The following is a 27,913-nucleotide window of genomic DNA, read 5'->3' as shown; positions in this document are numbered from 1 at the left end:
TTTGGAAACATATTCAGCGACGCTTCATCTCCTGCTTTGCGTTTGTGTGGGCGCCCCGTCAAAAACCTGTCCATGTTAGCAGTGTCCAAGCATTTTTTTTCTTTTCATACCCCCCCGCCCACACCCACCCACCCACCCACCCACACACACACACACACACACACACACCCACACACACACACACTGCAATGGCTGGGCCTCACACTTTGGGAACCTCTGGTATAACCAGTGACAGCAGTATCTCAGAGGATACTGCTCCATTGACGAGCCATTACTTCACAAAGAGGTACTTCCTTTTATGACATGTAGGTTGTTGAATATAGTACAGGTGTTCCTCTGCATCTTTAACAAGTCTGCCAAGTGGGGTTATTCAAAATAAGACCCAGCTTCAATACCACATGATCATTTTTTTACATTGAATTCACACTGTGCAGTGGCATTTTTGTCGAGCTCCTGCCCTGTTTTATTCATCAATTAACATTCAATAAACTCACAGACAAGGTAAAAGTTATGAACACATTTTGTTTTATTTTCTTTAAACTTGTGCATCAACTTCAAAGGGTAAACTGTGTGCACTGCATCTTGTTTTTATAACAGGTTCAAAATTATTTAGTTGTCTTTATAATTCTTCTAAATACATCTTTTCCTTTTTAAAACCATTTACACAGCTCAGCACTGGATTCTAGCAATCTATAATTAATCAGGGGTGAAGAATAAAAGAATCATCAATAATCTTCCTTTTTAGCCAACATTTTAATTTGCTCTTACCAACTACCATTCTTCTTCTGTGTGAAGTAAAAATATCTTTCTTTAAATATGATTCCTTTACATGATAAAAATAGTTTCTTTTTTTCTGCTTCTCCAAAATAATACAGTGTCACTGAAGCTTTACCATACTGCTCTGTGTCTCTGTTGGAGAGCATAATAATAATTAGTGCGAATCTGTTCCGTTGAGGATGGGTGCATGATGGGCTCTCAGGGGTCTAGATGTGTGTGTGTTTTGTGTTGGTTCTTTTCTAGTGTACAAAGCCTCCTGAACTACCAGCCGGGAGCTTCACCCCTTGGCCGTGGATGACACTCGTCTTAGTGTGGTTTGTGTTGGTAAAAATCATTACAAAATTTTGATACTTGTCATACAAAAACACTTTTTTCATAGAAATTGCATTTGCACAAGTAACTGTGGAGATTTGCTGTGAAAGGAAGAAAGCCACAAAAGTACAAAGTTAAAATGGAGGCCATGCCACTGACCAGTAAAATAAAATAAGAATAAAGTAAATAACACAAAAAACAAACAAACAAAAATGCAAAAAGTGTGTGTCCCCATACAGTGTTGAAATGAAGTGTGTTCACTGCAGCAATGAAAAATCAGTCCAAAGAGATATAAATAAAGATCTTTATAAAATAATAATTAATAAATAAAAACAATAAATATCTTGAATAAATAGAATTTATGTGTGGTGTGACTGCTGTGGATTTAGACTTGATGAGCCGTGCCTACACCTACCAGGGTTTCTTTTTATTGATGTTAGAGGTGTTTTCAGACAGTGAGTGGATGCCTCCAATGAAAACACGGCAGGTTCCACTCTAGTGGGAGCACCACTGTGTGCTGTGTGACCATGGAAATTACAACCAAGCAAAAAAGAAAATATACAGGACAATATTTTACAGATACTGGGTCATCTAAATGAAACACCTCTACACCAGTAGAGAATAGACATCAAACTGAAAGTACATGGTTTGTCATTCTTACTAGCCAAACTTACTAGAATATTATTATTATTATTATTATTATTATTATTATTTATTATTATTATGTTATACGGCTAATCACCTTTAGCCACAATTCAAGAAAAAAATGACACTTGTTTAGAACAGCAGCCTATGGTTTAAAGGCTGGTCGAATCAAAGGGAGCATGGGATGTTGGAAAACAAGTTACTCCACCTTCATAGAGTAGTTTCTGGAAAGGGACATAGAAAGCGCACTATACTGTATAACCTCTACTTCTCCATATAGTTTCTAAAAGTCACCTCCACCAGCAGATTAGAAAACAAAAGTGCTAGTACTCTGAAAAATAAATACATGATATCGCTTATTGCCTGATAGATGATATACAATAAAACCATTTTTTGTGTCAGTCGGTATTGTGACTAAGGAATGCCTCTGTGTACATTGTAATCTCGTCATGCTCTTGTCGGTTTGGGTTTCATTTAGCCTGTCAAATCTTATTCTACAAACTTAGTTCCTTGTTCACCTAGTTAACATCTCTATACTGGCTCACAATCTGTTATTGGTGTTGTTTAACCAGCCCATTTTGAGCTCTGTGGTGAAAGACTAAATAAGTAGCAGCTAAAGAGGATAGGACCAGTTTTTTAAAGGATTCTTCTGTCCCCCTTCAGGTTAATTTCCAGACTCTTCTCAACATCTGGGTTTTGGAAGTCTGGACAAGCTGATAGTTTTCCGTCTTTCTGCCTTGCCAAGTTGGTAAGTGTAATGAGGTAACACGCTGAAATTTCACCCAGAATCAAGTTATTTCCACAGGAAATATTGTAGAATCTCTTATCCCTAGCTAATTATAAACAAACAAGAACAATATGTCGTCAATATATTGCAAAGCACTTCTGCTCTATCTTCAGAGTAATACAACTGCCAAATTTGCCCCCCGAGCAACACCCCTACCATTTACCCGCAACCTTTTTCCCAATGTCTCTGCACTCCGTCTCACTACCAGAAAAACGGTAAGAGATGGACTGAGATTCCCATTTTAGGCCATGGTCTCTTTGCCTGGCAGTCTGCGGTCGTTGAAGGTGTGCATGTTGATAACCTCTTCTGTTTTCACCATTATGGGTCGCTGGGGCTTGTGTTTGAGTCGGCGCTGGCACTTGAGGGAGACTCGCAGTTCTTCCACCATGGCACTGCAGAAAGACCTCTGCAAAAGAAGGAAAGAGAAAAAAGAAAGCAAAATGGGTTTCAGGGCACTTGCCTTATCCAAATGTAATGGTTAAAAGAACAAGGCTGTTTTCCCTGTGGGCAACCTCTTTTGTAGCCTCGTCCAATCACCAGACACCATCTCATCCCAAAGTTGTCATAAATGGTAAATGGTCTGTATTACTTAGTCCCTAAGGGCCCCAAAGCGCCTTACAATACATTCAGTCATCCACCTATTCGCACACACAGGTGACGGCAAGCTGCATTGTAGTCACAGCTGACACTGGCGCCACCGGGCCCTCTGACCACCACCAGTAGGTAACAGGTGAAGTGTCTTGCCCAAGGACACAACGACCAAGACTGTCCGAGTCGGGACTCAAACCAGCAACCTTCCGATTACAAGATGAACTGCCAACTCTTGAGCCACGATCGCCCCAAGGGTAAAATATATAGTGCAGAAGGCCTACAACATAAGGTATGCATGATGGGACCAAGGAAAAAATTGGAATGGAAAGGTGCAGGTACAATGGCATTTTTGGTAATGGAATTACTCAATACTCTGTCAGAGTACATTTGTTTAAAGATTTGAAGCTGTTGCAGCATATTCAAGGCTTTTTATGCATGGTGATAGATGCCGAAAAAAATTCAGCTTCTAATCTAAAAATAAACCAAATACATCACTGAAAAAGCATCTTCAGTCATAGATTGCATGTATGATTTAAGGTCTGTGATTTTTTATGTTGATTATATTTTTCTTTAATCTTTATATTTCCCACTCGCCCTATGGTTGGTCTCTGTTCTTCAAGTTTAGGTCCTCTACCACAGTACTTGGAACTGTGTTCTGGACAGAGAATTGGAATGGCCACAAATAATCATATGCTTAGTGAATATCTCAGGAAGCATAAACCAAAGAAGCAAGAGGAGCAAGAAGAGGAACCATCACAGAAGGACAGACCCCGCCAGGTAAGTACCACCGACAGATAAAAGAACTGGCTGACATAGACAAATCCTATCAGTGGCTGGACAAAGAGCTGGACTGAAAGACAGCACAGAAGCACTAATGATGGCAGCACAGGAGCAAACCCTAAGCACAAGATCCATAGAGGCTGGGGTCTACCACACCACAAACTTTCCTTTTTGCTAAAGCATATAGTTAGGGCTGGACCAGGTGACCCTGAATCCTCCCTTAGTTATGCTGCAATAGACGTAGGCTGCCGGGGATTCCCATGATGCATTGAGTTTTTCCTTTCCAGTCACCTTTCTCACTCACTATGTGTTAATAGACCTCTCTGCATTGACTCGTACCTGTTATTAATCTCTGTCTCTCTTCCACAGCATGTCTTTATCCTGTCTTCCTTCTCTCACCCCAACAGGTCGCAGCAGATGGCCCCGCCCCTCCCTGAGCCTGGTTCTGCCGGAGGTTTCTTCCTGTTAAAAGGGAGTTTTTCCTTCCCACTGTCGCCAAAGTGCTTGCTCATAGGGGCTCATATGATTGTTGGGTTGTTCTCTGTATCTATTATTGTAGGATCTACTGCACAATATAAAACACCTTGAGGCGACTGTTGTTGTGTTTTGGCGCTGTGTAAATAAAATTGAATTGAATTGAATTGAATTGAATAAAGTCATCCCCACTCTCATTTGCCTTAACCAGACTGGTATTATTAAATGTAGACATTGTTGCACTAATACCCACAAGCTTTTCAATTTAATGCAGCTATCATTTATCAACAAATCTAACACCTTAATTTTACCATTAGGTGCAGAAAAAGTATTTTAAAGATTTCACTGGAAATTTCTCATGTTTCTCACACTTCGTAAATTTGGGTTTGGAAAATCCTTTATTTACTGTATTAAGGGACTCTATTCTACACCAACAGCCACAGTCACCACCAATGGGGTGATTTCATCAAGCTTCATATCCTCTTTATCCATATCTCTGCATTGTTCGTTGACCACTAGCAGCTGCACTAAGACAGAATGAAAAGATCAGAGGCAATCGGACAAATACATGAAACATGAACATGAAACGATTCTTTATTCATGAACATCATGTCCACATATTGTGATTACTGCCACTAGAATTGACATTGACTCGGATGAATTTATCCTCAGCAACAGAGGGGACTCTTGGTCTTCCTTTCCTGGGGTGGGCCAGTTTCGTTGTTGATAGCTTTATAGTTTTTGCAACTGCACTTGGGCACACATTCAAAGTTTTAGCAGTTTTTTGGACTGACTGTATCCCGATGAAGGATTCCTGATGAAGGCATTTAGGGTCCTGCTGGTCTTGTATAGTTCTAGGCATTTCAGGATCCAGGTGTCGGGCATTGAGTCATAGGCCTTCTTGTAATCAATCCAGGCAGTGCACAGGTTGGTCAGCCTGGTCTTACAGTCTCGGGCAACTGTTCTGTCTACCAGTAGCTGGTGTTTGCCAATTCTTTTCTGTGCCCCGCTCATGTATTGAAAACCATGTGCCTGTTCATCTTAGCCGCTATGATGCCTGACAGTATCTTCCATGTGGTACTGAGGCAGGTTATTAGCCAGTAGTTGGATGGGACCGGTTCCTTAGGGGGGGTTCGGGACTGTCCAGTCTTCAGTTAGCCATTCTGGGTGTCTCTCATTGATTAGCAGCTGTGCTGCCAGATGCTCATGGAGTGCAGTCAGTTTGGTGCTGTTTAACTCTTCATATATGTGTGTGTGTGTGTGTGTGTGTGTGTGCGCGCATGTGTGTGTGCGCGCATGTGTGTGTTTGTATAGATATTATTATATTTGCTATAGCTTTATTGTATTACCGTATATGTTTGCATGTATGTAAGTGTGTGGATATAACTGTTGTTGCTCTTACACCGAGGTTCCTTGTACATTATATGGACTACACTCACTCCTATATCCCCCGTGTTTGCATCATCTGTGTTCTTAAGTCGTCGTGTCCTTGTACTGGATATGACTCTTCTAAGTTGTTGTGCTGTTTTGTTTGTAAATAAAGTATTTAAAAAATACATAAAAAAAGAAACCAACATGATTCAAACCGCTTTATGGCACCATGTTATGCATGGTGGCCAACATCACAGTAAGAATTTTGGGTGAAAGTTAATTTGTTGTTATTAGTAATTATTAATAATTATTATAATTATTAGTATTAGTATTACCGTATATCAAAACTATAATCTTCAGTTGCTACTGGTTAGGTGAACCTATAAAAGAAAAAAAAACATTTTGGGTAAAAATACACAATCTGGTACTTAAACCACATGTTGGAGGGCAAACTCCCACCCTCAACAATCTTCTCTTCAATTATTGGTCATCACATTCATGATCCTGTTCCAGTTGAGACACCAACAGAAAGCATCTTGTACAGTCGTACCTAGGGATGGGTATCGAAACCCGGTTGTTGTTGAGAACCGGTTCCCACTGTTTCAATTCCTTGGAATTGTTTGCCATTTTTGCAAACGATTCCCTTATTGATTCCAGTCGCCCCGAATGACGTCACCACGTTACGGAGCGTCATTTACCTGGCAGGAAACACGGCGCCTAACGCTCAAAACTTTGATTATACTTTACGAGAACGGATGACAACAGGGCGACTTGCAACACTTGCAAAGTAGATATTTCCTTTAAGCTAGGAAACACTACGAATATGCAAAAGCATTTGCTCACAAAACACGCGATGACCTTAAATGAATGTCGTGTTTTTAATTCTGCTCCGGACTCGTGAATCTCAACCCAGCAGCAGCGGTAACGTTTGCACGTCCTCTCCCGTTAATGCGGCAGGTAAATAATCAACTAACAGTGCATATTATGTTAGCGCGATCTGCCTTATTACAAAACCTGCCATTACTGTGCATTTAGTGACCATGATGAGAGAGACAGAGTCTGGCTCAGATGCTGGCAGTTCTCGCTGCAGTCTACCGGTAGCATCTCCTTTCAGGCCAGGATAGACGAATGTCACCGAGCAGTGACTCAGTTTGTGGTCAAAGGCTTTCAGTAAGTGAATGTGTTTAATTGTAGGCAGGGACATTACTGGATATTCTTGTGTAATTGCTACAGAATAATTTATGTTATACTTTGTTATTGCTACAGAAGAATATTTATTTTATTATTTTACATTTACAATATTTTTTCCTGGGGACCCTGTGACACCCCATTGAAGAGCCGTAGGCTGTGGATCTCTTAAGATCTCACTGTTGGGTTTGTAAGGCCATGTTACTCCTAAATTTCTATCTTGTTCAAAGAGAAGCTATAAAACAAAGTTCTAAGCTAATCGACCTTAGTGTTCTCCTTTTTTAAAAATAATCGATAAGAGAATCGATAAAGAATCGAATCGTTAAACAGAATCGAAAATGGAATCGGAATCGTGAAAATCTTATCAATACCCATCCCTAGTCGTACCATTGAACAGGTTATGTGGGCATAATAAGAATAATGGGATGCTCATAATTTATTAACTCATTTGAGGTGCTGACTGCAAATGGGGATCAATTCTCACCTTAGTGTCTAAGTCCAAAAACGTTTTTTATTCTGTTGAATAAGAAACTGAAATACAACGTGCAACCATAAATAAAACCATTCATTCATGTTGGTTAAGTAACAGATACAGCAGATTAATAGACTGCTATTTATATTGCTTTTCTAGTCTTGCTGACCATTTAAAGCGCTTTCAACTACAAGACATATTTACATTCATACAATACATACATTTATATCTAACACTCACACACAGGAGTTGGTGATGGATCCACCAATCTTCTGATTGGCAGACAACCCAGAGCTGCCCAGTATTTACTTATCCCTATTTTACAGTGGTATGCAAAACTTTGGGTACCCCTCATGATTTTTCTTCATAAATAATTTTTTTGTTTGGATCAGCAATTTCATTTAAATTTATCATATACCAGATGAACACAATTATATTTGAGAAGTGAAATAATGTTATAGGATTTGCAGAAAATGTGCAATAGTTACTTAAACTATATTAGGCAGGTGCATAAATTTGCATGACACCTCTTTTTAATAGTTTGAGCCCATAGAATCACGGTAAGGATGCCATATTCACGTCAATTCCACCAATCAGAAACTGCAAGGCAAAAAACCTCATGTGGCCCCAAGGGCGTAGATTTGGCGTGGACGGAAGGGACATGTCCCCACCAATATCCAGCGATTATTGAATTGTCCCCACCAATAATTTGATCTCTTCGAGTAAAGAAAAACAAGAAAAAAAACGATCTGTCAGCGTCTCGTTCACCCAGCGGAGCAGAAAGAGTTAAATTACGTTCTCTACTGGAGTCCTACGTCATGTGACAAATATGGCCAATGTGATTGGCTGAGCCTTTCAGGGAGCTCTGTTTAGTTTTAGCAGCGGCAAACCTGCGCTGCGAGGAGGAGAGGAGGACGGCAGCAAAGAGGAAGAAGCTGGATATAAGAAAGTGTTTTTCAAAGAAACCTGTGAGTCACTTAAAGCCAAGTTCACTCATAAAATGTGTCACAATAACGTTACAGGCTGTGCTAGGCTTTGGCCCACATCAGTCTGAAACTGTATGTAACCATGAATAACATGTTTGGGAAACTAACTGCACAACAGGCAGCACTATTAGTTCTCTCAGTCTCAGAGCAGCATTTCTAATTTTGATTGAAACTGTCAGAGAAAACGGAGCCTCGAGCAGCCAGGATATTAGTTTATAGAGGCTGATAAAATAATATGTCTAACGTTAAAATGTTGGTGACACAATAATTTCATCCTAATGGTGCTGACATATTCATAGGGTTCATTTTTGAGGCAAAATATCATGAGGTAGTCATGATATGCAAATATTCCAACCAACACAAAGCTCAGAGAGCAATGGTGACACAAGATCACAGGTGAAATTGGATGATGAGTTGTTGGTTCATGACTGTATTTGAAGCACGTGTGACTGCATGTATGTGGAATGTCTCACTGTTATTCATCAGGTGACAGAGGCAGCTCTGCCATGTTGTAGCTCAGACAGAGGTGAAGAGGTACGGAGCCCCGCAGGGGACATGGGAGAAAAAAAAATTAAGACTGACTTTTGCGAGATCTCGCAAAACAAACTCGGGATCTCGCAAAAGTTTTATCCGCCAGTTTTTCGACCTCCCGCCAGCTCGAAGCCGACCGGGAGGTCGAGGCACGATGTGCCGGGAAAGCGGTGTTCTTCCCGGCTGTAGTAGGTCTCGACCTCCCGTTAGCTTCGCGCTAAGGGTGTCAGATCTCCAAAAACGTCAGAGCACTTTTGCAATATGTGATGTCTTGTAAACCGAGCAGGTATCTGACGTTTACACAACTACATTCACGCCTCAAAATATCTTAAAAGTGTATTTTGTGACCCAGAAAGAGTAATATTACAACTAAGTAGCTGCCGCCATTGTTGGAATTCAACTTTTGCTATTGCAAAATCTCGCAAAAGTCCGTCTTAATTTTTTTTTTCTCCCATGTCCCCTGCGGGGCTCAGTAAAGAGGCGAGGTCACAGGTGACTGACTGATGATTCGGTGCTGTAGATTAACTAGTATTTATTATCATGACAGTTGTTAGGCTGCTGATGTAAATTGATTCATTAGTGTATATTTGACAAAGAATCTGAATTGACATGTCTCACTTTTTATATGGCACGAATCCATGTGTTACTTTATCAGGTGGCAATATGTCCTAGTGCAGTCAGAGGGGAAGAGCCAAAGGTGAGGCACATCAAGCACAGAATAATAATTGTAATGTGAGGATAAAACGCATTTTACTGAGGCTAAAAGAAGCTTCAGTGCTCTCAGAAGACTAAAAACATGGCTAAGGTCAACAATGACTCAAATGAGATTAAACAATACTGCTGTATGTCCACCAGGAGAGACTGGACAGCATAGATGTAAAACAAACATGCCAGCAGTTTATCTCAGTTAACGAAAATATTCATAGATTTAAATTTCTCTACAAACAGTTGGTCTGGTCACAGTATACTCAATGATGCTTTTAGTGTGCTCTGTAATGTCTGTTCTCTTACCATTGCTGGTATGGATTCCAAAAAAAAAAAAAAAGTGTGCGTATGTATGTACATATATGTACATGTGTGTGTAGATATATATGTATGTATATGTATGTGTGTTTGTTACTTGTAGTTATTACTGCCTGTTACCTGTGGTAATGCAATTTATAATTTATATATTCTGTATTCAGTTATGAAGGCTCTAATTGTTGTTTGCGAGCTGCCGCTTAGATGCTTGTATCTGCCCGGGGCTGTTGATGGGTCTGTATGCAATGATGGGCGTAGCTGCGGGAAGTTTGTTTTTTTTGTTGATGAGTGAGTATAAGGGTGGGATTTAATAAGTTTTCTTCGTCCCACTCCTTTTTCAGGCAAGTTTTGTTTTTTGTTTTGTGCATTTTATGTTCAATATAGGTATTTGTTGTGCCTGAAAATGAACAAATAAATGAAATGAAATGAACGAGAGGAGAAGGCCTGTGTTTGGCTGCTTCACATAGTGGACATTGAGTTGTTGTGTGGGTCACCAGTAGTACATGTCTGTTGCTGTAACAGTAGTTCATGCTTAGAATGAAAAAATCCCAGCTCACTGAGGGGCCAGGGCCTAAAATGTTGCATCATTTTGCTGAGAGATCTTTTACTTTGTGGTCATCTTAGACGAGTAGTTTTATGGACAAAAACCAGCAGGTCATTCAGTGTTCCCTTAGTGCTAATGTGTCAGAGATGTTGGTGTAACTGAAGTAATGCTGTTAAGTCCTTAAAGTCATATTCTTTTATTGTCATGACTCTATTTTTATTTTTGTATGATACCTGATTTATAAATATGGCTGAAGTAAACTAAAGTTTAAAATACTTAGTCAGTTATTTGTTTAATAGTAATTTAACATTATATAATTCACATGTAAAACCATGAATTGTAATTTTAAATGGTTTAAAAGCAGGTAGAATAGCATATGTAGGCAAGTATATTTCTCCTTTTTTGTTTTTTTATCAAGAAGCAAAGACAAAAAGGGAAAAAAAAGAAACAGGGCAGGTTCGATGGTTGAATCGTCCGTCCACACCAATGCCAAAACCAAATCTACGCCCTTGTGTGGCCCTAAATTTACGACACATGGCGTAATCCAGTCACACGTCTCTAACTGGGCTGAAAAGTACAATTGTTGACGGAACTGGCTCTGATGCGTCGTGCTAGTGCTGCCATTATCAGGAGCTACAGCAGCCAACGGCTAACAATGATAAACAACGGAGGAAACCAGTCCGCTAAGTGAATTTCTGCCTTAGCGGATACACAAAGCTTGCGTTTTTGTGGTCTTCTTTTGCGGCTGGTTCACTGAATTGTAGAGCGCGGTGAAACTTGGAGTTTTTCGAATCTGTGAAAGCTTTGCCAACTACCCAGGTATACCTTTTGTTATTACATGAAGTCGGGAGAGATTGTGGCTTGGTTGTATGTGTTTAGCGGACTTTTGCACTTTACGTAACTGCTCTTTTAATCATTGCTTGTTCTCACTGTGTTTGTTGGTTGTAGAAATTGTTGATCTGAGCATTATGCTGAGATACTAAGGTTTCTGTGGATACCACACATGTCGATATATGCATGAAAAAAGTCATGGAGGGTTGCATACCTCTTGAGACCCAATGCCGCTGAAGAAGCTTAGCACTTTATCTGACACACACACACACGTACACACACGCATGCTCATTTTCATATATTAGTGAGACAATCTAATTGGCACAGTGATTTCCCTAGCTAAATGTAGATAAATGTAGTCAAGCTTTATTAATAATTAGTTATTGTAAGTGAAAATTATCCAGAATTTCATGAAATCTATTTTATTCCCCAAATGGCCCAAATTGGAGTAGCTGCTAATCTTTAGATTAGAATAAAATAGAAAGCCTTTATTCTTACAAGACATTCTTACAGGTTCAGGATTGCCACTCCTGCTTAGTGCATTAGCGCTATCTCCCAAAAATAGTTTAGATGAAAATGGGCTTGAATCAACTGGAATTGTATCAAGTGTGAAATGTAGTTGTCAAATTTCAGATCTCACAATATAATCTCCTTTTTACCTTTTAACATCCGGCCTTGCCTCTAACCTCTGGTAATATATATATATTTTTTTTCTATGACATACTGTGAAAAGCATGTAATCTTTGCTTTTCCTATAATGGTTTCCTATTGTCATAAATAATTAAATGAGGCACCGTGGTGCGGTGGTTTGCACGTCACATCACAGCATGAGGGTCCCTGCTTTTAATCCTGTTTGTGGCCTTCCATGTGTGGAATTTTCATGTTCTCCTTCTGCCTGTGTGGGTTTCCTCTAGAAACTCTGGACTGTGGGAGTAAGCTGAAGACATGCAGGTTATGTTAACTGGTGATTCTAAATTGGCTGTGAATGAGAGGCACATAAGATACTTACAGTTCATAATTTAGAGCAAACATTGAGGTTAGCTATAAGTACCTTATAATCTCAAAGGCAAATGGGAACCATGAAGAGGCTTTGGGGAAAACTGCAACCATCACTTACCTGCAGAGAGTAAGCCAAGTCCTGAGAACTCAGTTGAATCTGAAGAACAAGGTCAAGGCAATCAACACTTCTCTTATTGGTCATTAGATATCCTGCGAGGATAGGTAAACAAGGAAGGTCTTTACCAGCATGGAGGGTTTCACCTGAAATCCTGCACCCTGAGAGGAGGTTGAAGACCCATGAGTATCAAAACCACTATCCAGGAAGGAACGGCAAAGATCCATGAGTACATCAGGAAGATGGCCACAACTGACCATGTGCTTAGTAAATACCTCAAGCAAAGCCAACCCAAGAAGGAAGAGGAGTAAGAAGAGAAACCATGATAGAAGGACAGGTCCCTGCGCAGCATATATCACCAGCAGATAGAAAAGCAGCTTATACGGAGAAATCCTACCGAAAGCTGGACTGAAAGACAGCACAGAGAGACTACTAACGGCAGCACAGGAACAAGCTCTCAGCATAAGATTGATAGACTCTGGGATCTACCACACCAGGCAAGACCTCATGTGGAGGCTGTGCAAAGATGCCTCTGAGATAATCCAGTACATAACAGCAGGGTGCAAGATGCCAGCAGGCAGGGCATACATGGAACGCCATAACCAGGTAGCTGGCATAGTATACAGGAACATCTTTTCTGAGTATGGCCTTTTGACCCAAGGTGAAAATGAGATATGCCCCCTAGAGTGGGTGAGACAGACCAGCGGAGGCCTTTGTGATACATGTAGCTATAATAAATGACAGCAACATCAGTAAGAAGGAACTCAAGAAGTACCAATAATGGCCAAGAGAGGAAGTTGGGAAGATGTGGAGGATGAAGGTAACAGTGGTCCCTGTGGTAATCGGAGCACTCAGGGCAGTAACCCCCAAACTGGGGGGAGGGGTTCAAGCAGATCCCAGGAACAACATGCAAGATCACTATCCAGACCCAAGCTTGAAGGTTCATTAAATGACAGAAGTGTTATTACGCTTGACAAACCACTATAGCTGAAATGCTGCATAGCACTTGCTATCTCAGATGAAGTGCCTCTCCACATTAAAGGAATGGAAAGGTCATTAATCCAATGTTCAGAGCAGACATTGAAAACAAAAAGGAATATTTGATCTGTGTGGCTTATTTAGACCTGAGTAAGTAAATAATGGTTAATAAAACTGTAAATCATGAAGACATTTTCTGATGGATATTGTTGTTTTTATCTCTCACTCTTGCCTCTGGTTTTGAAACAACCTGCTGATCAACTGGGAAAGTTTATATCTTCCCTTGTTTTAATTATTTGAATTTCATTTATATAGTGCCAAGTCACTACAGCAGGTGTCTCAAGGCTCTTTATATTGTAAGGTAAAGACCCTACAATAATACAAAGAAAACAGAAAAGCCCAACAATCATATGAGCTCCTATGAGCAAGAGCTTTGGTGACAGTAGGAAGGAAAAACTCAATGTTCACAGGAAGAAACTTCCAGCAGAACCAGACTCAGAGAGGGCACGCCATCGGCCGTGACCGGTTGGGGTGAGGGGAGGAAGACTGGACAAAGACATGCTAGGAAAGAGAGACAGAGATGAATAATAGCTCATAATTAGATGCAGAGAAGTTTAAAAACACAAGTGAGTGAAAAAGGTGACTTTTAACTAATTTAGGAACAACAAGTAAAATGGTAAATGGCCTGTATTTATATAGCGCCTTACTAGTCCCTAAGGACCCCAAAGCGCTTTACATATCCAGTCATCCACCCATACATTCACACACTGGTGATGGCAAGCTACATTGTAGCCACAGCCACCCTGGGGCGCACTGACAGAGGCGAGGCTGCCGGACACTGGCGCCACCGGGCCCTCTGACCACCACCAGTAGGCAACGGGTGAGGTGTCTTGCCCAAGGACACAACGACCGAGACTGTCCAAGCCGGGGCTCGAACCGGCAACCTTCCGATTACAAGGCGAACTCCCAACTCTTGAGCCACGATCGCCCTGCAGAGCGAGAGCGAAGTGCTCTACTAGGGTGATATGGTACTACAAGGTCATTAAGATGAGATGGGGCCTGATTATTTAAGACCTTGTATGTGAGGAGCAGGATTTTGAATTCTGGATTTAACAGGAAGCCAAAACAGGAGAAATCTGCTCTCTCTTTCTAGTCCCTGTCAGGACTCTTGCTGCAGCATTTTGGATTAGCTGAAGGCTTTTCAGCGAGTTTTTAGGACTTCCTGATAATGAACAGTAGTCCAGCCTAAAACTATGAACTGATGCATTTGATGTGCAACTAATCCATGAACTAGTTTTTCGGCGTCACTCTGAGACAGGATGTTTCTAATGTTATTGATACTGTGCAGATGGAGGAAAACAGCCCTACATATGTGTTTATCGTACACATTGCAGAATCTTGGAGTTGTGTTTTGACCAGGACATGTCCTTCAAAGTGCTACTAGAGGCCAAGGTAATGCCATCGTGCATCTGGTTAGATACCATATTTACTACCTAGTTGGATACCAAACAGACCCCTGGGTCCACTGTTCAGGCTGCTAAACTAAACTCAGTCATATTCCAGAAGAGGTGGGGCCTGCAAGGCTACGCAGAGCTCCCATTGTTAAAAAATCAGCGTAGGCGGAGTAAACATCCAGAATGGGCGAACTGTGCGAGTCCCCTCACCCACCGGCTCCATGACTCTGCAATGCCTACTGCAATTCCTGGGATCAGAGACTGGATTTTTTTAAACACAGGCCGATCCAGACTTTGTTCCACAGATCAATTGAGTCATTGTCATTTATATGTACCACACATTAGGCAGCACTAAAGAAGCTCTTTTCCCAAAGTTGATTAATATGCAAAATATTTTTTTCATTTTCAGATACAATTGTTCAATTAATGTTTGTGTTTCTCATATCCGAGAGTTTTGGTTATACTGAAGACAGTTTTCAGCCTTATTTCTATGATTTGTACTTTTGATTTCTAAAATGCTAACACTATATTTGTTGTGAATCAGACCTTCCTAAAAAGCAACCTTTGTAATGTAATACATGTATACAGGTATGCACGTGTAGATCTACAGTGGGGCAAAAAAGTATTTAGTCAGCCACCGATTGTGCAAGTTCCCCCACTTAAAATGATGACAGAGGTCAGTAATTTGCACCAGAGGTACACTTCAACTGTGAGAGACAGAATGTGAAAAAAAAATCCATGAATCCACATGGTAGGATTTGTAAAGAATTTATTCGTAAATTAGGGTGGAAAATAAGTATTTGGTCACCTCAAACAAGGAAAATCTCTGGCTCTCACAGACCTGTAACGTCTTCTGTAAGAAGCTTTTCTGTCCCCCACTCGTTACCTGTATGAATGGCACCTGTTTGAACTCATCATCTGTATAAAAGACACCTGTCCACAGCCTCAAACAGTCAGACTCCAAACTCCGCCATGGCCAAGACCAAAGAGCTTTCGAAGGACACCAGGAAAAGTATTGTAGACCTGCACCAGACTGGGAAGAGTGAATCTACAATAGGCAAGCAGCTTGGTGTGAAAAAATCAACTGTGGGAGCAATCATCAGAAAATGGAAGACATACAAGACTGATAATCTCCCTCGATCTGGGGCTCCACGCAAGATCTCATCCCGTGGGGTCAAAATGATCATGAGAACGGTGAGCAAAGATCCCAGAACCACACGGGGGGACCTGGTGAATGACCTGCAGAGAGCTGGGACCAAAGTAACAAAGGTCACCATCAGTAACACACTACAACGGCAGGGAATCAAATCCCGCAGTGCCAGACGTGTTCCGCTGCTGAAGCCAGTGCATGTCCAGGCCCGTCTGAAGTTTGCCAGAGAGCACATGGATGATACAGCAGAGGATTGGGAGAATGTCATGTGGTCAGATGAAACCAAAGTAGAACTTTTTGGTATAAACTCAACTCGTCGTGTTTGGAGGAAGAAGAATACTGAGTTGCATCCCAAGAACACCATACCTACTGTGAAGCATGGGGGTGGAAACATCATGCTATGGGGCTGTTTTTCTGCCAAGGGGACAGGACGACTGATCCGTGTTAAGGACAGAATGAATGGGGCCATGTATCGTGAGATTTTGAGCCAAAACCTCCTTCCATCAGTGAGAACTTTGAAGATGAAACGAGGCTGGGTCTTCCAACATGACAATGATCCAAAACACACCGCCCGGGCAACAAAGGAGTGGCTCCGTAAGAAGCATTTGAAAGTCCTGGAGTGGCCTAGCCAGTCTCCAGACCTCAACCCCATAGAAAATCTGTGGCGGGAGTTGAAAGTCCGTGTTGCTCGGCGACAGCCCCAAAACATCACTGCTCTCGAGAAGATCTGCATGGAGGAATGGGCCAAAATAGCAGCTACTGTGTGTGCAAACCTGGTAAAGACCTATAGTAAACGTTTGACCTCTGTTATTGCCAACAAAGGTTATGTTACAAAGTATTGAGTTGTATTTTTGTTATTGACCAAATACTTATTTTCCACCCTGGTTTACGAATAAATTCTTTACAAATCCTACCATGTGGATTCATGGATTTTTTTTTCACATTCTGTCTCTCACAGTTGAAGTGTACCTCTGGTGCAAATTACTGACCTCTGTCATCATTTTAGGTGGGGGAACTTGCACAATCGGTGGCTGACTAAATACTTTTTTGCCCCACTGTATATTTATGAGTGTGTGTGTGCGCCTGGTTTATAACATGGCCTCCTCACACACAGCTGGTGGTCCCTGCACCTCAGGTTAGTCTGCGGCAGCCACAGCAGCAGGAGGGAAGAGACGTAAAAGAGGGGGAAGCAGATGATAAGCTGAAGGAGGGACGGGACAGAGAATAAAGATGCAGGAGGAGGAGGAAAGGGAAGAAGGCGACAGCTATGGTAATCATGGAAATTTGACAGATTAACATGAAGATGACAAAGAAATACTCCATTGAGCACCTATGAGGCGTATGATTTAGTGCAAAATTGTGTGACCAAAATCTTTTCTTTTTTTGACAAAGTTGACTTGGGTTGAATCACCAAAAATATAATTTTTGGAAAACTGTTTTTAACTCACACAACTGCCATTAAACACATCACATCTTTTGTGGTTGTTACAGTCTTCTATTAAAGTAGGATTTTCAAGATGTTAATATCTCTTAATAACTCTTAGAAAAAACATAAAAATAATACGAGACATTTACTTTAAAGGAGGTTACACAGCCAACCCAAAAAGACTGACAGACTGATACAGAGATGCAGGGAGACACTGGAAAAGTCTTGTTAACACATGTTCTAGCAGAAATACTGCTGGTTAGCGTCTTCAAAAAGGAACAAACTGCAGCAGATCCAAAGCTGTTTCAGCTATTTGCTTCAAGTCTTTGAAAAATAAAAATACGTATTATGCTACCAGAAGTAGCTCTGGACCAGCAGAGCCCTTATGGTTTATTTTGTTTGGGAGATGGGTGAGTCAGACTCCAACCTAGCTGGCCATGCCGCATACACATGCTCAACCACATTGATGTAATTTTAACATAAGGAAGGAAAATATATTATATTACTTATCTACAACCGTTAAAGTGAGACTCCACTTTTAATGAGGGCGGAGCTTTTAATGCTGTATTGAGATTTGAAATATATATTTTGAATCTTTGTTGATTATATTCTTTTATGTATGAAAGAAGGCCAGCTTTTTGTCTTTTTGGCCCTAAAGAATCCGAAAGAACCGGAATTAATAGCTGTTTGGAGTCTTTGTATTTCACTGTACTTTGTATTTCCTAGAACCACAGTAAGTAGCCCGAGCTACCATGCTATCTCCCTGTTCATTTGATGTCACATTTATATAGCACATTTAAAACAATAACTGTTGACCAAAGTGCTGTACATTTAAAATAATCAAATGAGACGGTCAGAAGCATATTTCCCAAATGTTTGGAGACCTTCTTTTTCACTATTTAGCCTTGTGACAAGTCGCCACATAGCTGCGAGGCATGAATGTACTAAAATAATGTAGAGAGCTGACAGACATACTAAAGAAATCTCATTGATTTGATAGATGAACTGAAATAAAATCTACACATATCTGTAGTTTGTAATAAAAGTATTAAAAATAACAAACATTTGATACACCTGCAAAGTTTAACACATTTTTATTCTAAAAGCACTCTTATATTATTAAAATCAGATCATTATTTTTTGTGGTAATCTCACAAATACATATATAGGGAAGTAACATGCCTATTTAATATCTACAGACACTGTTAAGCGGGTCTATGGCTTATCTCATTATTTAAATGACTAGCTGTTATTTTTTTTCTCCTTTCTATGTTATAGAACAAAAGCAATTATAAAATGCAAATTGCAGGGTGTGCACTGTCAAGCATGTGAAACACAACAAAGAGATGCTTCGCACCACATTTTTCAACTTGACACTTTCAGCAACGTGGGAAGAAAACCGTTCCCATATTGTAAAAGTAGATGGTATTTATTTATATCAGGCGCAACGTAATAAAATATATGGTTGTTTTTCATAATGAAACAAGGTGGCTCGTTTTCACAGATTAGCCTGATAATAATTAGCACTGGACTGTGGAGCCACACGCTTTCATTTGAGATCAGGTTAGTTGTAATTTCAACCCATAAGAGAAAGTAAGAGACACAATCTAAATATTCTGAAATTACAATTTTTCTGTTACGTTTCCCAGACATGTTACAATTCTATAAGGGATGGATGGTAAACAAACCAAAGCTGTACAACTGAAACATAAGTTGCCAGTGATGTTCTCTAAAAGAAAACAGAACTCGGTTACCAGCCATAACACGCACACACACAAGCATTGTAGGTCAGTTACAATAAAAACACAATTTGATATAGTTTGTTTAATATCATGTTATATTCCATTAAAAATAATTGTATGCATTTAGGTTTCACTGGATAGCTCTTGACCTAACAATGTTAAACTATTTTATTTTAAGCAAGTGTTACTGTTTCGTCTAAATCGGTGTGTCAGACTCATTTTACAGCCACATACAGCCACACTTGCCAACGTTCAGGGCTCAGAATTAGGGAGACATTTAAAGGGTTTTTTATTATTATATATATATATATATATATATATATATATATATATATATATATATATATATATATATAAATATATATATATATATATGTACATACATACATATATATATATGTATGTATGTATGTATGTATGTATGTATGTATGTATGTATGTTATATATATGTACACACAAAAAACTTTTTACAGTCTTTATTTATCAGATAAAATAAGTTGAATGTCACTGTTATTATTGTCCGGCCGCAAACAGCGGGGGTGTCCGAATTCAGAGGCAAAAGCAACTTTTCTGTCATTTAATTGTTTATTGCTTAATTACTGTTTGTAGTGTAAATGCCCATTAGGGAGACTGTTCTCAGTAGGAAAAGTCAAAAATTTCAGCTTGTACTTGTTTGTGGTGAGCAGCAGATCAAACACGTTAAGTATGATAAATTGCTTCAAGCGCACTTTCAGGCCTGTGAGACTCATTTAGACAGTGGCCTTGGGTCTGTGTTACATGCAGACATTTCTGCATCTCTGCCATTCAAAGACATTTTCTATATTTTATGGAATATTCAACACTCATTTTTCCAGGAAGCTATTTTTTATTCTGTCTTTTCATAAAAGCCTTATTTTTAAGCCTTTACTAATACTAAGGGGAACACACATGAGATTTGAGGTCTGGACAAGTTTGAAACCTTTTGTCCTCCACAATGGAAAATGGCTGAAAATAAAAACGAGTATCACTTCAGCCAGCTCCTGATTCGATGAATTCTGCATTCAGCTTTGCAGTATCCAATATCACCAAGAACATTTTTGCTCGTCTCTCCTGCTCCCCTGTCTCTCTGTGTAGCCGGCCTGTACCACTGCACTTGCTGTCTTTGGAACGTCTGCCCCTCTTCCTTCTTTCACATAATGATATGATCCCAGTCGGTCGGTGAGCACATCAAAATAATGTTCACCCTGCTTTCATGGATTCTCAGCAGGGCTAAAGATTTGGCTCCCACATGGACCGTAAGTTTGACACCCCTGGTTTAAAAGCAGTCTAGCAAACCTAAACGACAGCGTCTTCATTGTTGTATACTTTAATGTAATTTAATCCATTGCATATTTACAAGCCAGAACACATCACAAGTAGCAGTGACATTTCTACCCCCCCCCCCCCCCCCCCCATACAGTATAAAGTAGGTTAGCATATTGCAATTTGAATATAAAACTTTAATGTAAAAAGTCGTGCCTTGTAGGTTTCTTTCTTTTTTTACCTTCTTCTAGGTGCATAAATCGTCTTGTTCGGGGAAAAAGTATTAGGTGTTTTGTTTTCCAAAGTTAAGACATTTTTCAGTAATGCAGTAATGTAACTAGTTACTGTATTAGAGGTACAATTATAAACTTATTCACTTATCTGTCCCCCGGGCAAAAAGCAAAAAAAATGAACATTGAATGTGTCTTGTTTTTTCTGAAACGTCTGCACTACAATCACATTGCAGATGATTTTGTTTCATTTGCAAAGAGGAGAGTGTGGAGCGGTCTACATCTTTTAGGAAAGGAGAGATATGGACCATACTTTTGTTTTTATTGCCTTGAAGTACAAGACTGTGAAAAGTAAAGTGAAAACTCATCAGGGACAGAAAGAACTACACTACACAACTAACACAACATTGGCCATTTGCAAGCATGTGCACAAACAGCATGCTAACACAAAGCTTGCTAAGAAACCAGGGTGAAGTTGAAGCTGAGTGTGCTAATCCCAGCCAAACAGTGATGAGCTTTCAGGCTTGTGATGTTGTAGGCTCCATTTCTACTTTTGCATGTTTCTACATTAGAATCACTGTGGTGATCTCTTTGAATCTTTTGACTTGGTTTCAACTTTTCCTTTGTGTTACTGATTAGTGTTCATACTTACTGTTCAACCACTACATTAAGATCTTATGTAAGCCCCTCATCGGATAGGGTTTTGTGTTGGTATGTTGGACTGTATCCTAGGAGTTGTATTGTTAACTGTTATGTGGCAATGCATTTCAGGTCATGCAAATGGAGTAATGCAAAAGTAATGTACCAAGTAGTGTAACAAACCACTTGTTACACTACTTGGAATAATTAAATAATGTACTGTATTACTTTTAAGGAATATAATAGTAATACAATTTTTTCCCAAGTAACACTAATAATAATGTTTATATGTGCTCTAATTACCCCAAATAAATATCTAAATATATATTTAATTTTTTTGCTACATTGATAACATTCAAAATTTAGTAAATAATAATACAAATTTTCTTATTAATTCCATATGTTGTTTGGAAAATGACACAATACTTGTTATTCTGCCCTGGTCGACGAGTGAATTTTAAATCAAACCATCAACAGTTGATTGAAATGCAAACTTGCTTCTTTAATCCAAGGGGTTTAACAAACGGACGGAGTTAACCCGTTTAGGGATTACCACCATTTTCTCACAATTTTCAGATCCTCAAAAGTAACTGAACAATTGACTGACAGTTCCATAGTGACTGATATTTTCTTACTATTCCACAACAAATGTCCTGGGTCTGAGTGACCTGAGCAGTTATGGACTTGTCTTGTATTGTATGTATATTTGGTGTTGCTGTCCCGCTTCTCCCTGTTTGCGCATGTGTGTATGTGTTTCTGCGGGCGCCTTCAGGCCTGGTGTGTGTGGCTCTGCTGGCGAGCTGGCCACACCCGAAGCTCCTGCCACACACCTGCTGCTGATCAGGCCTCGTCGGGGGAGCTACTTAGGAGAGTCTTGGACCTCCCACCGACGCGGGATCATTGCGTGAGACTCCATGTTAGTCACCCAGTTTAGGTTTAGTCGTTGAGTGCATGCCTGCTATTGTTAAGTGTCCTGACAGCTGTGGCTATGGTTTCCTGCAGGAGGAGCGTGGGAGGCCTGAAGAGCAGCGAGCACCAGGAGTGCCGACACATGGGAGCAGAGAGCACAAGGAGGACACGACATGGGAGTCTGGGGAAAACACGGGGATTTATTGTTGTTTTGTACCATACACTGTAAATAAACGCACTGTTGGCACACAGAGCACCGCGCCTGGGTCCTCCTTCCCTGCACCCCCACGGTCTGCCAGCCAGACCGTGACAGAATGATCCCGCCGAACATGGACCCAGCGGACTCATCGGAGAGGTTCAGGAGGGAGGTGACGGATAAAGTTAATAGACTCTGCGACCTATGGCTGGAGGCGCATGAGGAAAAATTTTGTCGCGCCATGGAAAAGCGGCTGAAAGAGTCGCTGTCTTGCTTCCCTTGGGTATTGGATACGCTCTACCTGATCGTCGCGGACTTTCTAGTTAACACGCTCCACCTCCACTCGCCTACTCAGGCTGCTCTTCAGCCCGACCAGCTGGTGGATCCGCAGCCTGACACGGCGGCCCTGGCATCGTCAAAGAAGCGACGCTCGCGCCGCCGGCACTCTTCACTGCAGCCGGACTCCCGGACTTCACAACAGTCGGCTGTGGTAAATTATAAGGACAATTTTTCATTTTTCACTCCATCTGTTTGTTTACTTAGGAACTGTGAGACTGCCAAGCCTGTAATTCAGGCAGCCGCCCAGTCTGTAGCTAAGCGGTCTGCAGTTCAAACATCTACCCCACCTACAGCAGCCTCCACTCCACTACCCACTCCAGCAGCTCTGAATGCTGCTGGGAGTAAAATGAACTCCATTAGTGTGTTAAAGTCTTTCCCTGTGACGGTGGAAATGGAAGGGGAAGAAAGAAAGAAGAGGGTAGAAAAGATTGAGGAGATAGAGAGTGCTGCTAAAGATTGTATCTCGCTGCCTTTACCCAAACTGACTGCCTGCACTGCACAGCCCCAGCTGCAGCATCCCGGGCGGCCGTGCGCCCTGTGCAGCCTGCCTGAGGCCTCCACACCACCCTCAGGCTCACTGTCTGCTGCTGCCACCCTACTGACTGCTTCTCTCTCTGCTCAACCGATTGCTGTTGCTGTGCCACCATTCACTCCAACATCAGCACAGTCTGCAGTTCAGCCATCTGCTCCATCTACTGCAGCTCAGCCAGCCGCTCAAGCACCTGCTCAACTTCCTCAACAAATATCACTACAGTCAGTAGCTCTGTCTCTAGTATCGTCACCTGATCTATCGCTAACATGGCCAGCTGCCCAGCCTCTAGCCGTAGCTCAGCCAGCTGCCCAGCTAGTCACTCAGTCTGCTGCCCAGCTAGTTGTTCAGCTGTCATCTGTTCCACCTTCCACATCCACTACTCTGCCACCCCATCCACCGCCTGCTGCTGACGTGTCACCGTCATCACCGCCAGATGAGGAGCTCAGCGAGCCGGAGCAGGAGCCCGTGCCGCCACCAGAGGAGCCCGACGAGCTGGTGGAGTCTGCATCGCCACCAGAGGAGCCCTGCGAGCCGGAGCAGGAGCTCGTCGAGCGGGAGGAGCGCCAAGAGATGGAGCGATGGCCTGTCCACTCAGAGAACCTGTGTCACAATGTAACCAACAATTCTCTATCTTGTCAAGACTATCTCTTCATCTTACATGTTCTGTTTAAATGCAACTCTGAAAGACACACAAGAAAGAAACCAAGCAGACACAACTGTCCACATCTTGGCACTTCCGGTATGATGGCGCCTGTGTTTGCCGCTGCCGGCCGTGGTTTCTCTGTGCTGTTTTTTTCGGCCTTTTTGCTTTCGCTTTTTGTCACTAATGTGTTGGCTGCCCTTGTCTATGATCGCCTGACGCTATTATCCATCCGATCCTCTATGATAAGTCAAGATGCCTTATCCTCCTGCGGTATTTTCCATCCTCCACTGCCGACACCGGTGTCTGGATCTTCGTTAGGTGTCATCAGTGGCGCCTTTCTGTGTCCGCGCAAGTCACGGAGAAGGAGAGGAAAAAGAGCAGGTGTCCAGGTAAAACTCAGACTGTTCTGGAAGCGGGGACTAACTGTGCCTGGATCTATGAGACGGCGCTACCTCAGGAGTGTTCATCCAGACTCTCCTGTTGTTTGGCCTTCCATCCCCGCGGTGAGTGGAATTTATGAACGTCGCGGATCAAACTCTCTGTTTCTTCGTCCCCTAAATCGGGCCGCTTCTGTTAATAATATGTCTTCTACTTCGCTGAGAGTGGCGCTTTTCAACGCTCGATCAATGACTAATAAAACGTTCCTGCTGAACGATTTTATTCTTTCCAAGAAACTGGACTTCTTATTTCTAACCGAAACCTGGCAGCGCGATGGTGACTTTTCGTCCTTCATTGAACTCTGTCCGAGTGGGTACTCCTTCATCAGCCAGCCTCGGACGTCGGGTCGAGGAGGAGGTGTCGCTGCGGTGTTTGGAAGCCGGTTTTACTGTCGTGCAGTGTTGGTCGGACATTTTTCATCCTTTGAACTACAGCTGGTTAGAATTGGAAATAAAGATCCATTTTACTGCACTGTAGTGTATCGTCCACCTGGCCTAAACACTATGTTTTTAAAGGAGTTCAGTGACTTTTTATCCTCGACTTTGAAGCTGTCCAGACTGGTTATAGTCGGGGATTTTAATATACACGTTGATGATGACTCTGACCTCTTTGCCAGAGGTTTCCTTAGCGTCATGGATTCTTTTCATTTTACTCAGCATGTGTCTGGTCCCACACACACCCAAGGACACACACTGGACCTTGTTTTTACTTTAGGTTTAAACATTGATTTTATTTGTACTGAGGACATTTTTATTTCGGATCATCATTGTATTCTTTTTAATCTGTCTTTTCATTTGTCCCTCTCTCCTATTCGACACGTGGTTAGCTCTCGCATCTTAACTTCCTCTAGTGCTGTTAAATTTTCCGATGCTTTTAATTTAGTTTTATCTCCCTATAATGATGTTCATTTTTTAACAAATCTTTTTAATAATCATTGTCTTTGTATTTTAGACAATGTTTGTCCTGTCAAAGTTAGACTAGCTCCGGTTTCAAAGTCGTCTCCCTGGTTAAATGACAGCATTCGCTTCTTAAAGCGTTGCTGCCGTAAGGTTGAGCGTTTATGGAGGAAAACGCGTTTGCATGTCCATCTCCTTTATCTAAAGGACCTTTTAGTCTCTTTTAACACTTCAGTTCGAGATGCGAGGGCGGCCTATTTCTCAGACTTAGTGTCTAAGAGCAGAGGTAACCCTAAGGTACTATTCGACACCATTAGTGATATTGTTGCTCCTGCTCCACCTGCTGTCCCAATTTCATCAAATGAAGATTGTGAAAAATTTCTTTCTTTCTTCGTTGAAAAAGTCAGTAACGTGAGGAACAGTATCTCTCCTTCTGTGTCTCTCTTGTCTGCTCCAACTCAAGCTAGGCCTGTAATTTTAGAAAGATTTTTACCTGCGTCCTTACCTGAGCTGGTCAAGTTGGTTAATTCAATGAAAGCATCCTCCTGCTCTCTTGATATTTTACCTGGATCTTTGTTTAAAAATGTCTTTCAGTCTATTGGTCCCTGTGTGCTCACAATTATTAATACCTCACTGGTTTCTGGTCAGGTCCCTGTTTATTGTAAGAATGCTGTTATTCACCCACTGTTAAAAAAACCTAAGCTTGATGCTTCTCTTCTCAGTAGCTACAGACCGATTTCAAAATTACCGTTCATTTCTAAGATTTTAGAAAAGGTTGTGGCTAAGCAGCTTATAGCTGTTCTAGATGAATACAGCATTCTGGATAAATTCCAATCTGGCTTTCGTAGAGCTCACTCTACTGAAACTACACTTCTTAGAGTCTCCAACGACATTTTAATGAGATGTGATGCAGGAGAATGCTCCGTTCTGTTGATGTTGGACCTGACCTCCGCCTTTGATACTGTGGATCATCATATTCTGCTAGATAGGCTGAGAGACTGGGTGGATATATCAGGGGCTGCTTTGGACTGGTTTGAATCCTATTTGCATGAACGATCCTTTTCTGTGGCTACCTCTAAGTACAGTTCCTCTTCTACTTTTCTTGCCTATGGTGTGCCACAAGGTTCAGTTTTGGGGCCTTTATTGTTCTTACTGTATTTACTTCCTCTTCAACACTTATTGAGCACTTTTAAGGACATTTCGTATCACTGCTATGCAGATGATATTCAGGTATATATCTCCTTTAAGCCCCATGATGTTTCCAAGCTACAAATTTTGCACAAGTGCATAGACTCCATTAGATGTTGGATGGCTGGAAACTTTCTTCAACTAAATGAGGAGAAGACTGAAGTTCTTGTTTGTGCTCCTAAAACTTTTGTACCTAGTGTTATGGAAAACTTGGGTCCACTTGCTACATTTGCAAAACCGTCTATCAGGAGCCTTGGTGTTAGTATTGACTCAGCTCTGACTTTGGATGCCCATGTAAAATCTTTGGTTCGCTCCTGTTTTTATCATTTGAGAAACATTGCTAAGCTGAGTCCCATTGTATCGCGCTCCGAATTAGAAATTGTCATTCATGCATTTGTTTCATCTCGTCTGGACTACTGTAATTCTTTGTTTACTTGTTTATGTAAAGCCTCTTTGGATCGTCTGCAAGTTGTTCAGAATGCTGCTGCAAAGCTTCTGACCAAGTCCTCCAAGTTTTCCCATGTCACACCCCTGCTGATTCAGCTGCACTGGCTCCCCGTTAAATTCAGGATCCAGTTTAAGGTTTTGACCTTGACTTTCAGGGCCCTGCATGGACAAGCACCAACATATATAAGTGAACTTTTGCATCCATACATTCCCAGCAGGTCCCTGAGGTCATGTGACCACGGCTTGCTTGCTGTCCAGCACACGAGGCTGAAAACAAAAGGCGACAAAGCTTTTGGAACTGTGGCCCCCAGATTGTGGAACTCTCTCCCTTTGAGCCTGAGATCTGTGGACTCAGTGGTCACTTTTAAAAAACAGCTAAAAACCCATCTTTTTAAACTTGCTTTTAGTTGATTTTTATTTTTAGGTTTTAGCTTCTGTGAAGCACTTTGTGATTTTTATCTTGAAAGGCACTATATAAATAAAGTTTTACTTACTTACTTACATGAGAGCAAAGGATACCAGTTGAGTTTAAATGAGCCATCACCGACAGCAGAGTGCTCTACTCTGTCCTCACCAATATGCCCATCACCAAGAACAAAGGATTTACAAAAGATTGGCTGAGATGGGACTCTGACTCAGTCTCAGGCAGGATTTGAGTGAAGCATCACACCTGCATGTCAGGGCAGCACTCTTTGTGCAGTGATAGAGCATACAGCTCCCCCGCTCATTTAGCTGACACTATAGCGAACAAGAATGCTGTAGGCCATTTTAGCTCCACTGTTTCAAGGAGTTTGAATGGCTCATGCTGGAATCTCATGGAGGGAGAGCCAGTTGCTTTTGATAGGGAGGCACCCTGCTACCTCCATGAAGAACTGAGCAATGAGGGGACAACAAGTCAATCTAGTAGTTTCTGGGGACTGACACATGCTGTCTTTTTTTGGCTGCTACCATTATTTTTGAGCTGAGGTGGACCTGCCCTCCTCCAACAGTTCATGCTAAAA

The 27,913-nt window shown here is 41.4% G+C and overlaps 1 protein-coding gene across 2 annotated transcripts in view; it reads right to left on the bottom strand.

Moving 5' to 3' along the window:
* Positions 1–508: 508 nt before the first annotated feature.
* The window catches only part of grik2 (glutamate receptor, ionotropic, kainate 2), a 323,504-nt gene continuing 296,099 nt past the window's right edge, over positions 509–27,913 (bottom strand). For both annotated transcript variants that reach the window (XM_026183896.2, XM_080308219.1), the window contains one exon: positions 509–2,927. In XM_026183896.2, coding sequence (XP_026039681.1) covers positions 2,674–2,927 — 254 coding nt within the window. In that variant the 3' untranslated portion in view covers positions 509–2,673. The remainder of the gene's footprint in view (positions 2,928–27,913) is intronic.

Source organism: Astatotilapia calliptera, chromosome 11, assembly GCF_964374335.1.
Source record: "Astatotilapia calliptera chromosome 11, fAstCal68.1, whole genome shotgun sequence".
NCBI lineage: Eukaryota > Metazoa > Chordata > Actinopteri > Cichliformes > Cichlidae > Astatotilapia > Astatotilapia calliptera.
The sequence above is the reverse complement of the archived record's forward strand: the minus strand, read 5'-3'. Positions and strand labels throughout refer to the sequence as shown.